The sequence below is a fragment of the Drosophila navojoa genome, chromosome X, assembly GCF_054131105.1.
Source record: "Drosophila navojoa isolate 15081-1374.11 chromosome X, UAZ_NAV_1.0, whole genome shotgun sequence".
Lineage (NCBI taxonomy): Eukaryota > Metazoa > Arthropoda > Insecta > Diptera > Drosophilidae > Drosophila > Drosophila navojoa.
This window is the reverse complement of record NC_142895.1, coordinates 6,508,935-6,525,000: the sequence shown is the minus strand read 5'-3', so window position 1 is coordinate 6,525,000 and position 16,066 is coordinate 6,508,935. Positions and strand designations below refer to the sequence as shown.

General features: G+C 38.5%; 2 protein-coding genes across 2 annotated transcripts in view; both read right to left on the bottom strand.

Annotated features, from left to right (window-relative positions):
- The window catches only part of N (neurogenic locus Notch protein), a 53,456-nt gene extending 42,875 nt beyond the window's left edge, over positions 1–10,581 (bottom strand). The window contains exon 1 of the mRNA XM_089265056.1: positions 9,402–10,581. Within this exon, the coding sequence (XP_089121182.1) occupies positions 9,402–9,528 (127 nt within the window). The 5' untranslated portion in view covers positions 9,529–10,581. The remainder of the gene's footprint in view (positions 1–9,401) is intronic.
- A 1,256-nt stretch (positions 10,582–11,837) lies between these two features.
- kirre (kin of irre) overlaps positions 11,838–16,066 on the bottom strand; it is a 64,756-nt gene continuing 60,527 nt past the window's right edge. Inside the window, exon 6 of the mRNA XM_089263692.1 lies at positions 11,838–15,346. Coding sequence (XP_089119818.1) covers positions 14,883–15,346 — 464 coding nt within the window. The 3' untranslated portion in view covers positions 11,838–14,882. The remainder of the gene's footprint in view (positions 15,347–16,066) is intronic.

Sequence of the window (16,066 nt, the reverse complement as noted above, 5' to 3'; positions counted from 1 at the left end):
AAGCCTCTACATTTTTCAAATTCTTAAATAAATATTTATATGATTTATATTGGCATATTTCCCAATGGCATTGCTGCAGCTCATTAAATTTTAATTCACATTCAACTGTTATCAACTCCTTGATGCGCTACTTCATTAAGTTGGAATTTTATGCATTTTGTTTCATTCAAAAATCATTTGACACAAACATGTGGTGCATTAGTATGCGTGTGTGTGTGTGCGTGTGCGTGTGTGCAACTGCCAGACCTACCCTAAGCACCCTCACCGAATGCTACGTAATTGAGCGCATGATAACCACAACAACAGCAACAACAACAACAACAACTGGAGAGAAAAATGGGCCAGCTGCACAGTAAGTTGATAAGCTGTGCGATAGAATTTGGGTTTCGCCTCGATTGGTAATTGAAGTGCACTTGAAACCATATTGCGACACTTGGCGATGCAGCAGAGACATCCAGGATCCACCCCCAGCCCTCGAGCAGCAACCCCTAGGGCAGGGCAGGGCGAGTGCAAGAAGTGGAATGGGGCAAGGCAGTGACGATGTAAAGGCAACGTGGGAACAAAACAAGACGACAACAGACAGCGAGAGAGCGAGTGAGGGAGAGAGGGAGAGGAATGGAGAGAGTGTGAGCGAGGGAGGGGTAGAGCGAGCAAAGGAAGACACCCTCATGAGAGCTCATTCAAATGCGCGCCAAAGCCAAACGGAGTTGTAAATGGCTGCGCAGACGCAGACGCACAAAGCAGACAGAGAAAGAGCGAGAAAGAGTCTCTCGCTCACACACACACACACACACGCACACAGCTGTATTATAAAGGGTTGAAGTTTAAAATCTATATTAATAAATGTGGCATATGAGCGATATTATGACACTGTCTCGCTCTCGCTCTCCCTCTCTATCTCTCTCTCTCGCTCTCACACATTATCTCTGTGTGTACTTAAAATAAAGTGAAGCATTTAACACTTCCGGCAAACAAGCAACAACAACAACAACAACATCCAGAAAGCTACAGCGTGTGAATGTTTAGCTTAGTCTCGTCTTCGTCTTTATGTAAACAAAATAGGGTATCATCGAGTAGTGCTCATGTGCCTAGAAAGAATACATGCTATGCATATAAGTGAGATTGTAATAAACAGGATTTTTCATTTAAGAAACTCTTTTTCTTGTCTCGATATTTATCGATAACAAAGTTTTGATCGATTTGGCATACTCGGCTCTCATTTATGTACATCATACAGGGTATTCTAGCCTGACATGTCCGCCTTTCTTTTCTTCTCGGTATACACATGGTATTTAGAGCTCAAACCTTGGCCCTACCCGGGGTTTTATGAGCTTCATTCAAGATTTTAGTGCCTGCGCTTGTCATGCCATGTGGCATTGCTAATTGTTGAAACCAGATTTTTACAAAGACAACGCTGTGGCGCCACCTGTTGTAGCCAACGCCGGAGAAAGACCCAAATAGAGGGAGAGAGTGAGAGAGTTTGAAAGAGTATTGGATGCGAGTAGAGTTTATCGGCGCAGCAGTTAGTCAAGTGATTGAAGGGCCTACCGTTAGCTGCTGCTGTTAACTACCAAAATATTCAATATGCAAATGGTATATTGCCTACAAACACACACACACACACACACACACACGGATAGACTGAATTCCATAGATGTAACTGTGTATTGAGTTGCTGGCATTTGGAATGCATTTTGGTAGATCGCTTGAGCCGTTAACCAAATGAATTCACAAGATACAACGAATGATCGCCATTGATGATCTCTAAGAGGGAGAGAGAGGAAAGAGAGAAAGAGAGAGAGGGAGAGTGATGGAGAGAGTGAACGATCGTTCAATGATCGTTAGCGTTTGCATTAATTAGTTGAGATCTACCCCAAATGAAGTTCTTCAACGCAATATTGGCTCATCACTAAGCACTGACAGATATATGGCTTTAATATAGCCATATGAATGATATACGTATGATTGAATATGATGAAGTACGTTGAATATGAATGCTTAATATTTATGAACGATCTAATCAATCTTATGCATCGCTTAGTCTATATAGATTTCATAACAAAGAGTTCTTTGATATATAATCAAAATCTCCCCGACTCTCTCTCTCCCCCTATTTCTCTCTACTTGATATTCCACACAAATGCATCCTCTTTATTTCTTCTTTCAATTCTCGACATTTTATCTATGGCTTTGCTGATCTTCAGGCTGCTGATCTACTTATGGAATGCCAACAGTCGGACAAATGGACAGATATGAATATGTAAAGAAGAGTCAAGTCAAGTCAAGTCAAGTCAAGTCTCAAGTCAAGTGAAGACGACGCCTCGACTCGATTTCAGTTTCAGCGTGAGAGACACCAAGTGCCAGATATGGCTGGAAGCGTTAAGAGTTCTTTCTAGGCAATATGCGTTGCATTTCGATCAGTTGTTCAAGTGTATATAATGATGATTGTCATTGCACACACACACACACACACAGCTGGACAGCAAGGGAGACAGAGAGAGGGAGAGAGAGAGGGGGTGGGCGAGAGAGGGGGTAGAGTGCGCTGACTTTTTGCCTTTGCCGCATTTTGTTGTAAGTTACGAAGCTTAGAAAGAATTTCTATGTCCAGCTCTGAGTGAGTTGCGCACGCTCGACAGGGATAGCAATACGGTCTGTGGCGTGGTAATGTTTGTCTCGCTCTAACATCGCGTGCAACGCCGTCTCGAAGACACTTTGGGTAATATCTATAAAAATTGTTGAGCTGCGAGCGAGGCAAGAGCCGAGTTTTGTGGCCCGTTGGTTCGTTCGTTCGTTCGTTCGTTCTCGAGGTTGTCAGCCTTTTTGGACCCAAGCCGGGCCCAGGCCAGGCCAGGCCAGGGCAGGCCATCAAGTGGCTAAGAAGAAGAATAAGACACACAAAGCAGAAAAGAGAAAACAGAAAACAGAAAACAGAATAGCAGACCCAAAGACGAGGAGGAAACAGCTCAAAACTTGTTCGGTCAGTGCGTACGGCAGGCAGCATAAATATGAGAATGTATGTGAGATGGTGTGTGTGTGTGTGTGTGTGTGTGTGCTGCGCCCTGGCCATAAAGAAAACTCATTAAACAAGCAGCAAGTCAGGCAAGAGCCGAAGTAGAAGACGCAACTTGTTGTTGGCCAACTCAACTGGCAGCAAGGCGAAAACTGATGGCAGCGGGAGTATAGCGTTCCCGGTGAGGGGGCGGCGGTAAGGTATGGCGCACTAATTCGAGTGGTCATCATTAAAAGTCAATAAACAGACGGACTGCAACGCAACTGCTTTGGCTGGCCTAATCGTTGAATTTGGTCGAGATTTAATTACGCTTTAAGCCCCAGAGCGAACCAAACGCAACTTGGCCAACTGTCTGCTTTCATAATTAGTTTAAGCCAAATTGAGCTGGCCAACAACATGCGCCGAACTGATCAAATGATCAACAACAACTGATGCCAAACCATCAACCATTTGCGGCATTTTCCCAGCAGCCGCCTTGGAAAGTTGCTCTCCGCCAGCTCATCTATGGCCAAGGCAACTTTAACTTTGCCTGATGCCACGGCGACGATGGCAACTGCTGCTTGGTTTTGTTGATGATGGGAACAATGACAGCCAGAGTCATGTTTATGCAATGTCCAATATGTCCAATCGAGTCTTCAGCTTTCAGACCATGGCCGATGGGAAAGCAACAACGACATTACTCTAAAGACCTCTACCTCTACCTCTCTCTCTCCATCTCCATCTCACTGTGATTTCCGGAGCGCCGCCTAATTCTACCTGACTGTTCAAAAAGACAACGACGAAAAAAAAAAAAACACATATCATCATAGTCTGTCTAGCTATCAAAAACTTTGCGATATTTCGTCTCAGAGCGAAGAACCTCAATTTGAATAGGTTTTTATGTAAATTCTTTGATACGTTCTAATTGTCGAATGACTACTGTACTTTGTCAACAATGGCGCAAAAGAGAAACATGAGACATGAGGTAAACAAAAAGTAGATGCTACATAAATACCTAACGATATATATCGCTTAGACAACTTTCAGCACATTTCCTGCCTCCACATCTCTGATCACGCATATGCCCATTACAGTATTATGGGCAGGGTATTAAGAAAAATAAAATACAAATCTTTGGCAGTATTTCTTCTTGCTCCGTTTCTCAAGGTGCCTCGCCCCTCTCTGCCTCTCACTCTCTCTGTCTGCCTCCCTAAAAAACAGGAACTGCTTTGCAACCTCAACAACAGAAGCTACAACAACAACAACAACAATAACATCTTGTTGATGATCATCGCCCTCTCTCGCTCGCTCTCTCCCAAATTGGTATCAAGTAACAGGAGCATTATAATCAATATGCAAGCGGGCCTTTTAAACGGGTTTTTATTTGGCTTACCCTTGCCAAGAGCAAGGGCTAAATGCCTTCAAGGCGAACAATATTTGCTTTGTATAGGGTATCTATAGTGTATACACATATAAATATACATATATATATGGCTATAAATGTATACAAGATTGAGCTGTCTTTTATCTTAACCGGGTCTCTGCCATTGATCTCATCCTGTTTGCCTTCCATTCACAATTCGTTGACAAAATCTCTTGAATTGCTTTCGAGCCAACTGCTGCACTTTGCTTCTTCTTCTTCTTCTTCATCTCTTTTGCCCACTCGTATCTGCTTTCGGCTTCTGCTTCTTCTTCTTCTTCGATTTCTTGTTGTTGTGCTTCCTCTTTAACGCGTATTTATTTCAGATTTAACGCATCGAAAAATTAGCTGATGTTTTTTTTTTTCTTCCTCTTTTACATTACTTATTTTAATGAAGTCTTAAGTTACCAATCGCTTAAGTGCTGAGAAAGTTGGCCAAAAGGCGGCGTCGATTAATTAATAAATGTGACAGCAAATGGCCGATAAGTGCTCGAACCATATGCATATATAAATATATATATGTATATCTTGTATATGGATATTCGATTGATGCATTCCCGTTCGCGACTTTCACACAGGTGAACATTACCTGTCCAGCTTGCTGGGCTTTATCTCTCCAAAAACAACTTCAATTCGTGCCGCCGCCTCACTGTGAGAATCCTGAAGGCCTCACTGCATGCATTTAGTCAACTTTGATTTCTGGGTCATAAGCGAGCTCAAATTAATGATAAGCTAAAGGTCTAACAGGGCGTGATTTAAGTACGAAATTTCCTTAATATACAGTTTAACATTATATATAATAATAATATACAGTTTAACATATTATGATATTAATGTAATATAAATGCATTAAAATTTAAAGAGGAAAGCTAAACATGTTCTTCATATAAAATAAAACATATTATGGAGAAATATTCGAAATTCGCAATAGCCAATAAATATCTGCCTTCATCTCAGGCACCAACACTATAAAATTGCAGTCTGCATTCGAAATTATCGATTACTATCGATAGTAGGCCTTTTGGTTGAGCTACCAGAAATATGTAATACATATATTTATGATATACATTTATATTTTCCAGTTTCGAGTTATCCTAGTTCATTTGGATATACAGACATGGCTACAACGACTCATCCTGATGAAGAACGTACTATGATATCTGCCACGCCTCTTTCTTTACTATACCATCTTGATTTATTTCATATGTTGTACGCCTCAATAGGAAACTTATATGATGTAAAATATTTCTAAAACTCATACACATCTCTATAATATCAGCATTTCATTCGAAACTTCTAGAGCGACTGATGTCAACAACTGGATCTGCATATACGTAAGCAAGTCTTATATAAAGACATACCAATGGACGTATTGTCGAAACCGACTAAGAGACTCAACCAACAGAATTACCTGGCTGTCAACCTCTTAGACAGACTTATGTGGCCTAAAATAATTAGGCCCCGCCAGAGACCTTCCATTCCGTACAACATTAAATTACTTACACCACATTAAATTATACAAAAATTTACGTAATTCGATGGACAAAACAAAAGCAAACTATTTTCGACCATAAATCTAGCAATTCTCATCCATATATCATGTGATTTCTTTTGATAAATCCCCTTGATACTTTGCCTAAATGTCAAACTTCACTAGTCTAGGCTCTGGTAAGAGTAAGAGATATGCATTGCATATATGCCCAACTAGCTCATTTGGGTTCAGTTTCATGCTTGCTTCCTAGACTCGTTTCCTGCACAGCTGCGCGCCCCCTTCGCCCCTCCCCTCCACTCCACGCTCATGTTGTTGATAGACAAATACTTTTACATTTTGCATATTGACTGGCGCGCTCCATTAGGGACCATTAAATGCCAGCGACAAATTAGCGCAAAAAAAAAATGAAACGAGGTTGGCATCGAAACAAGAAAAACAGTTACAGCTCAACTTTCCCATGCGAGCATACATACATATATACATAGATATAGGTATATATATTTATACAGTTATAGCAATTTATATATTGAAAAATCTGTTGACATTTAAGCGCTGCAAGATATAGTACATAATTGACGCCACGCCCCCACTCTTAGTTAGGTGTGCAGCTGACAGATGCTGAGCATCCCCCCGCTCAAGTGGGGAGCTTGCTGCTCCTGCTGCTGCTCCTGCTGCTGCTGCTGCTGTAACGGTTTTTGTCATGCAGCAGCTACCACCACCAACAACAACAACAAAAAGAAACAGCAGCAGAAGAGGAAAACACAGAAGAAGAAGAAGAAGAAGAAACAAACTGAAGCGACAGCTGCTGTCAGCCAGGCAAAAAGCAGGGACTCGACGGGAGCGCTGCAACCCCTAAGCATATTGCACGCAGGCGCGTCCTTTTTGCTGTTTGCGCACAGATCGAATTACGGCTAAGGCAGACAGACAGAGCGGGAGAGCGAGAGAGACAAACAGAGTGAGAGAGGGAGAGGGAGAGGGAGAGGGAGAGTTATATTATATTGTGTGCGGCTCAGTCCACCTAGGCTGGAAACAAGTTCTCGAGATATATTCTCTGCTTCTGCTTGTGCCTTTGCTTCGGCTGCTTTTGGTTCTTCTTTTCGTTGTATTTCGTTTCAATGTCGCGTTCGCTCGTTTAGCTCAGCTCTTGCTTGCTGTGTGTGTGTGTGTGTGTCTCTATGCCCCATGCTGCATGAGTATTTCCTGTCAGCCATCCTCTGCTATCTCCCTCCCTCTTTCTCACTCACTCTCTCTCTCTCGCTCTGTGCTTATCCTGTGCGCACCCTAAAATACAATTTCTTGACTTTGCTCTTGCTCGAAATTATTGCAAGTCACGCACACGCAGAGGCCGTTAGATCGAGTCCTTAATTATCCACAGGCAGGCAATATGGTTATATATGAAAATATAAATATACTGGTATTTATATACATACAAATACCTATATATATATATATATATATATATATATATATATATATATATATATATATATATATATATAGATGATTGTATTGAGAGATATGTACATACATATATAGATATTCATTCATTCCAAATAGAATTAAAATTTAGAATTATAAAATTGATAATCTCTTAACAATATTTTCAATATACAGCTGCATTAATATTAATTTAAATTATTTATTGGTCTCCAAACATAGAAGATATCGAATTCAGGACTGAAGAACAAAAAATTCATGAAATTTAGTCGATTCTAAAAATAGCGGATGTACTAAACCAAAAATATATAAATAAAAATTTGTAGTGGATACTTAAAAGAGGAAAAAATAAAACTATTAAACACAAGTCCAATAAAATACATTATATTGTAAACATACTCATAAGTCTAATATTTAGTTGTAAAGCCCTACATAATTTCTTTTATTTTATATCTTCCTTGGCGTGCCAATTTATTAATTGTTCTAAGTTGTGAATAAAACATTTAAATTACTAAAGATTTATCAAGTGAGAATCATACTTTACTTCTTTGTTGAATTTTTAACTAAAAATAAAAAAGAGAGTCTAAAAAGTGTGCATTTTTTATTTAACCTAAAACTAATTTGATATAATCCCTAAAGTTATTAAAAATCAAATCGAATTCTAGACTAAATTTTAATAAACTTTATAGTCTATATAAAGAAAACACAAATGTTTTGAAGTACTCAAATCCTGTGAGCTTTGAGTGCAGAACCTTTCCAGATTTTGTTCCTATAAAAAAGACCTCCATGAGGCTCTTATAAGAGTGTCAATGATCTTGAGCCTTTAAAACATTACCTCAGAATATTATTTAATGTTGTCTATGTTCTGTTTCTTTTGAATTCGAATATACATATCTATTTGGTAACTATTTACTCAAGGTATTTCGGCTATTTACTTAAGATAATTTGAGCAGATCAGTTGGGCACATTAATCGGCATTCATAAGAGACATGGCCTAGGGTAAATAATGAGGAAAAAAGCTAATTATATACGATAGCAGTTCATTTCCCATGTATTCCAATGGGGTTCCAGCAAAAAAAAAATATATATATATAAAAAAAACACGTTTATTTCACCTTTTTTTTATAATTCCCGGAAAGTTGAAATGCGTAAAGGCAATGCAAGTACCGAAAGGTACAACTACAACACCTACACCTAAGTACAAACACACATACACGCACACGCACACACATGTACATATGTAGAGAGGGACCGAAATGGAGACGAGTGTTGACACAATGATTAGACAAGAGCCGAGCCCCAGCGGCTTTTATGCAAATATTATATTTTCTTTTTGGCTTGCATGATGTCTGCAATGCGCCACACACAAGAGTCAAGTCGGGTCTTCCTCTTCCAACTTCCATCTTCTTTTTGCCCACGTCTGTCGGTCTGTCTGTCTGTGTTTAGATAGTGGAAGACAAAAGTTTGACAAGTGAGCCTAATTATGACGGGGAACGGGAGGGGGGGCCCCAAGACGAGTGAGCCACAGGAAGTTGACAAAAGTTGAAATATGCGAAGTGTGAGCGCTTGTATAACAGTATACACTTAGTATAACAGCATACACACACTTAGTACATACACATACAAAAAGCATGCATATGGAACGAAATGGAATCCACACGAAACGGATCGAAAGGCTGCGCGGCTGTGCCGTAGCATATAAGAAGTTAAAGGTGCGCAGCAGGCACAAAAAAACAAAATCTGAACGAGAGAGTGCGCTGACAAAAGAGAGGGAGAGAGAGAGTGACTGAGTGCCTGAGTGAGAGAGCGGGAGAGCGCAGTGCCAGAGAGCACGACCACCTGTCCGAACTGGCAGGCAGACACAGGAGGCAGCAGCGTACAGCGAGGCCAAAAAGGAACGCAAGCAAAGAGAGGCAAATAGAAAGGGAAACGTAACAGAATACGAAAATGCAGACTTAATCAAAATGCATGCAAAAATAATGTTGTTTTTTTTTTTATTTCTGTATATTATTCCCCGTTTTTTCTTTTGTTTTCTGTTATTTATTTATTTTTTTCACACTTACCCGTCGCTTGGGCACTGCTGAAATTAGCTAGCGCCAGCAGCGGCAGCAGCAGCGCGACGCCCGCTAGCATTTCGTTAATCCAAATTCTGTGTGCGCGACAGCGACGTCTGCTGCGCTGCAACTGCATTGTAATCCAGTTTAAGATTTGCGTTTTATGCTTTTCAGTTTTTTGTTGTTGTTTCTTTTTATGTTTGCTCGCTTGTTGTATTTTATTTAGTGTGCAGTTTGTTGTCTCACTTGGACTTTTGGTTTTCTTTTGCTATTTATTTGTAGCTCAATTTGTTGTTGTTTCTGCTGCTTGTTGTTTTTCTTTGCTGATTCTTGTTTTACTCTTTGATGTTATGTATTTTGCAGTAGAACAATTGAGTGCCGCGCGTTGCCGTTTATTGTATGTAGCGACGCCGACGTCGACGCTTGCAGCGGCGACATTTCCACGCGCAACCGCAACAAACTTTGAATTCAACTGGAAGCGACGGCGATATATTCAAACAGACGTAGACGAAGACAAAGAAGGAGAAGAATTCGGAGACCGAGAAGAGGGCTAACCGCTTTGCTTCCTTTCTCGCACACACTCACATACAGAGACGAACACACACACACACACACACAAACAGACGTAGGGAGTCGCGTTGTGGTTTCTGTGCTTTTTTGTGCTTATTTTCCTTTTGCTTGATTTATTTGTTTGCACTCACACGGACACTGGGGCAAAAACAACAAAAAAAAAAAACGAAGAATAATATATATTTGTTGACAGCGATAGCGATAACGACAACCGACACCGATACCGATCCCGATAGCGATTTTTATTTTATGCGCCGCAATCGCATGCTGCAATTTTTGCATGCGGCGGCATTAAACGCCATATTGTTGTTGCCTCTACGAATTGCTCTCGTTGTTGTTGTTGTTGGTGTTGCTGCCGATGTGTTGTTGTTGTTGTTTCGTTTCTTTTGCCTGCGCTGTGAGTTTAATTTACGTCGCCTTTACACTTCCCACAGACAGTCACACATACACAGGGACACTCACACAAATACACAATTGAGAGGAGGCACTCAAAAAAAAAATAAAATAGCATTGAATTGAAATCCCATGCAATTGCAATTTTCAACTGCTACAGACTGTCCGCCTCGATATCCGTTTCGTTTCACGACTCGCAACACTTTGAGCCGCGCTCACGAGCGTCGCTTGTCTGAACCCCCAAAAAAGACAACGGCAGCCGGTTCTCTCTCTCTCAATCTCTCTCTTTCGGGCGCGCTCTCACACTCACGCGCTCACGCTACGCTCACACTCTCGCTTTAAAACGGGCCACAGTGAGCCGAGATCAATGGCAATGCGAGCAGCCGCCAGATAGAGAGCGAGCAATTGAGAGTGGCTTGCACGCTCGCCCATGACAGTTATCATAAGTTGCTGCTGCCGCTGCCGCTGCTGCTGCTACTGCCTTGAGCAGAAGCAATTCTTGTGCATAATCTGCAACATGTGGCACATATATTTGATAAATTGTTTACATTGATTAATATACAAATGTACACATTTATTATATATTATATTCTTTTATACATATTTCCAGCAAGTATCATGGAGTCATATCATACTGTAACGACAGACTTAACCCTAACCATAATTGAAGTTAACGTGCGAGCCAAGATCTCGTTTGTGCTCCTTTAGAGGGAGAGGGAGAGGGAGAGGAAGCGAGAGCGTGAGCGTGAGCATGGGAGAGAGAGCGTAACTATGCTTGCGCTCATTTAACTGTGCTCGCGCTCTCCTCAGCGCAACTGCGCCTGCGTTGCTGGGCTGGCTTGCATTCTTGTTGTTGGCTGTGTCGTTATTTCTTTCCATTTTCAAAATGGCTGCAAACAAAATTAAATACTTGTTTTTTTTCTTTTTTGCCGCGACGCGGCGCTCTACCAACCGTTGCGCATAGTCAGGTTGCCCGCTGTAATCGATAAAAGTCGATAACAAGCCGAGTCCTGCTGCGGCAAAAGTGAAACCGTTCAATGTTTACACGAAGCAGCGTTGGGGTCAGCTGAAATTCGTTCCTTTTTCGCTTGGAATAGTCAAATCACAATAAGAATCAAATGAGATTAGGAAAAGACAAACTTTGCAATAACGACTCCCGAATACCCTGTAAAGAGATTTATATAAAAAGCAACATATTTTTTTTTCATTTAGATTTTTATTTCAACTAATTTGAGTTTTTTGACTTAGTTTTAATTGAATTAATTTCCATATTACACGAAATTTCACACTTTGCTTAGTTCTTCTTCGGCGTCTACCTTTTGCGGCTCATTCTCTCTTATCTTCGTCTTCATCTTGCACATGCATTTCACATATAATGAATAATTATCATATTTACTTGGCTTAATAGGATTTTTTCGTTTCTTTTCTTTTCATTTCATTTCATTATTTTGTTTTTATGTAAGTTACTTTGTATATGTTTCCTTCTTTTTTTTTGCATTTGCATTTAATTGAACATTTAATTGAATCGCTTTGACAATTTACCCAAAAAGTTTCGTTTCATTTGAATTCGCTTGATTTACTATTTCTATTCTGTTTTTATTTTATTTGTATTTTTTATGACTTTCTTATGAACTCACACAAAAGCTCTGCGAATAGCATTAAAAAATAAATAAAAGAGAAAGAAATTCTTTTGAAAAATAAAAAAGAAAAAGATGAAAATTGAAATACGTTTAAAGCGATCTTTGTATATATGGATATTATATATATATAAATATATATATTTAAAAAAAATGATATATATTTAATCATATAGCGTTGGCCGTTCAACAACTCCAACAAATTTCACAAGGAATCATAAGGCAGCTCTTCGTAAAAAAAATGTTTCTCTTTTTTTTTTGTTTTATGCTTTTTTTTTATTAGTTTTTTATTTAGTATATTATAATAATTATCTTATATTTGTTTTTTTTTTTTTTGGTAGATCTCTCAAATGTGTTTTACAAATTTTGCTAAGCTTTTGTTTAAAAATTGTTTTCGTTTTTTTCTCTTCACTTAAAATTATTTATTTATTTACTATGCAGACAAAAAAAAAAAAAAAATGTTTGCAGTGTACTACACTTTCGATATATGTATATCGATAATTTTTGTTTTCTTTAAAGATATTCGTTAATATTGTTATCCTAGTTAGTTAATTTAAGTTTAAGCGTTCAACCAGCTGGCTTCCATACACACATATGCGCTATATATACGAGCAATATACACATAATATATATATATATATACACAGATATCGATATATGCATATATATGCATATATGTATATATATTTAAGTTAAAAATGTATTCCTAATTAAAGTTGGTTTCACATTGATGCTGTGTTCTCTAGCAATCCGATCAAGTTGGCCCATAGTCGAATGGTATATAATACAGTGGCTCATATCAGAGTGCGCACAGCAAATTTCACGTATTAGAATTGACAAAAAAAAAGTGTTTAATAAATAAAAATTCAATTTGGTTTTAATGTAAATTATATTTAATATATTTTGGGCATATTCAAATATGATTCACGATGGATTTGTGAGCATTTGATAGCTGTATTCGTATAACTGCAAACTATTTCATTGCTATTGAATCTAGAGCTTTTTTGAAAGATAAACTCATGTATATCCTCGAGTTATAAAGTGTCAATGCCCACTTGGGGCGTAGCAAATCGGAAAATACATTTTCTGGTATGAAAACCATTGGAGTTAATGTGCTAGACAGAGAGAGAGAGAGTGAGAGAGTTGAAATTTGGAATGTTGACAAGATTAGTTAAAAAAATGTGTTATATATCTATACATATTGATATTGAAATAATATATGTATGTGCATTGGTTGAAGGCGTGGTAAATCGGCAATAAGCTCTAGCAACATTCGAACCATCAATGAGTATGCTGCAGTCGGTATCACTCGATATTTTCATAAGCGAATATGCCAAAAATATTAACATAAAAAAAAAATGTTACAGAAAATTGAAAAACAATATTAGATCAAAAGGAATGTTATCTAGTTAAATTTTTTTCACTATGAATATGATTTCTGTTGAAGGAAATTATAAGAAATATAATCTCTATTTGCCTTTTAAAAATCATCAATTTATTAAAAAAAAAAAAACTATTTAAAAATAATTCCGATGCCATATACGTGTGAGTTTTGAACACCAAGGGTGGCTCTAAAATTATTTAAAATATTTGTAAAAACAATAAATAAATAAATATTAGTAAAAAAAAAAAATTAAAAAACAAACTGTATTCAATATAAAGTAGAGTCAACAGGGGAAAAAATGTTAATTAATAAAGAAAAAAAACTAAGTTGAGTCAATGGAAACTGTTTTTTTTTTTTTAATTTTTTTTTTTTTTTAAATAATTTTTTGTTGCTGTCTCTCTGGTTTTGAACTAGTTCTTTAAAATGTTTATTGGCCACTTGATCGGATTTTTCTATTCTTTTTTCTATAAAGCTATACTAGCATTTAGTTCTTTTGCAGTTGTATTTTTTTTTTTTTTTTGTTTTTTGTTTTTTTTTGTAAGTCTAAAATTTAATAGATTTTGGCTTAGAAAGATTTTTTGCTGCGTTTAACTTGGAACTAACTACAGGCTTTATATACTCTTTTCTTCCATATTTTTTTATTATTTATTCATTAATAATTTTTATTTTTTTTTGTGAAAAGTTTTTCTCTGGTTTATTTTTAAAATGAACTTTGAAAGTTGTGTGTGAATTTTATTGATTTATTTATTTCGATACGTTTCGTTAATTGATATATGTATGTATATACTTATCCATCTGATTTATCAGTTTCAGCGCTCAAATACAATAACAAACTTAGCTTAAAATTTGCACTAGATATACATATATATATATAAAGACATATATACACATATATACTGTATATATATATATGTTTTTCTTTTTTCTTCTGTTTTTCCTTGACGCATTGACTTTTTTTTCGTTTCTTCGAGTTCTCATAAAATAATTAACGCTATAAATCACAATACGGTTTTTTATATATGTATATAAGTATATATACATATGCATACATATACATATACATAAATATATATATGTATGCATATGTATAATCGAAATCTTTTCGAAAAAAAAAATATCTTAGGTTTCTAGGTTCTACAGTCTAGACAATACGAGTACGAATACGAATTGAATAAATATGCGTGACATTCTATTTGTAAGCTTCGGCTGCGGTTTTTGACTTCGGTTCCGGTTCCAGTTCCAGTTCCGATTGCAGTTCTGGTTCCAGTTTAGGTTACGACATCAATTAGGTTTGCGCTTCTTTGTTTTATTCCAATTTGAGTTCCGGTGTCAGTTCGCGTTCCGAATTCGGTTCCGGTTCCAGCAACGATTACGATATCATTTGAAATACCGACTCTTGATCTATTTCTGTTTTGCAGTTCCAGTTCCAGCTCCGTCTACAGTTCTGACTCCAGCTCCGATTTCAGTTCCGGTTCCACTTCCGATTCCGTACCGCCGTACAGCCGCTTAGACATGCGTGGCCAGCGGCCCCTTCTGTGTGACGCCCTTGCCATTGGTGGGCAGTATGAACTGCCCGGAGGGACTTTGTACGCCGGCGGCCACACCCACGCCCACGCCCAGCGTCCCGCATAGCGAGGGCTGTGTGAGAGGCGTGGCCGCCAGCGTATTGCTGCTGGCCGTCAAATTGGAGCTGCTGCCGCTCACGCTGCCCGGTCCGCCGCCAGCCGTGCCGGCGGTGCCGGCGATGCCGCCGGCTGTGCCGTAGCCGATGCCGCTGCCGAAGTGCTTCAGGCCGCCGTTGCTGTTGGCATGCCGGGCGGCATGGTAGGGCGGTGGGGCGGGCGTGGCCGCCGGATTGGCGGTGCTCGGCGGTGGCAGCGGTGGCAATATCGATGAGTTTGTTCGCAAATAGGGATTGCCATAGATGGCGCTGAAGCGACTGTCGATGCCATTCTGCAGCAGCGGTTGACCTATGTAGAGAGAGACAGAGAGAGCGAAGAATGGAAAGAGGGAGAGAGAGAGAGAGAGAGAAAGGTTAGTCATATGTAGTTCAGGTATTGCTATAGAATAACTCTGACTTTGTAAATTCTCATTAAAAATGGGCTAAGCTCCACTCAGTTCATATGAACTAGTTCATTGAACAAAATCATAGTCTATATTGAATTTCGTTATGTCTACTTTTAACCTTCATTGTGACTCATTTATTGAACTACTACTATTAGTAATTCGTACAATTGAACTAGTTCTTTACTCAGAATGTTCACGCTTTGCAACCAGTTCTATTCTTAAACTGTCAGCGCATTATCTATAAGTAAGTTTATATGCAGTCTTAGCAACATTCACTCAGTGAACCACAATGGTGAACTAGTTCTTGTGGAACATATGAACTAGTTCATTTTGTGGAACCATTTTGGAATGTTAACTGGTATAAAAATTGGAGCTTTAACTACTTATTTAGATATACTTAAGTATTCACTCATTGAACTAGTTCTTCTGGAACTAGTTCTTATACTACTACTGTGCTTTTGGCTGAATTTTCGCATTGATTTTCTGGTTTCTAAATAGTTTTCCACGTAGTTTACTCAATGCACAGCTCTTCTGAACTAGTTCACAGTTTAAGGCAGTTGCTGTTGTAAGCAAATGAACTAGTTCATATGTAAATCTGTTCGTGGGGTAACAAGTAGATCGCC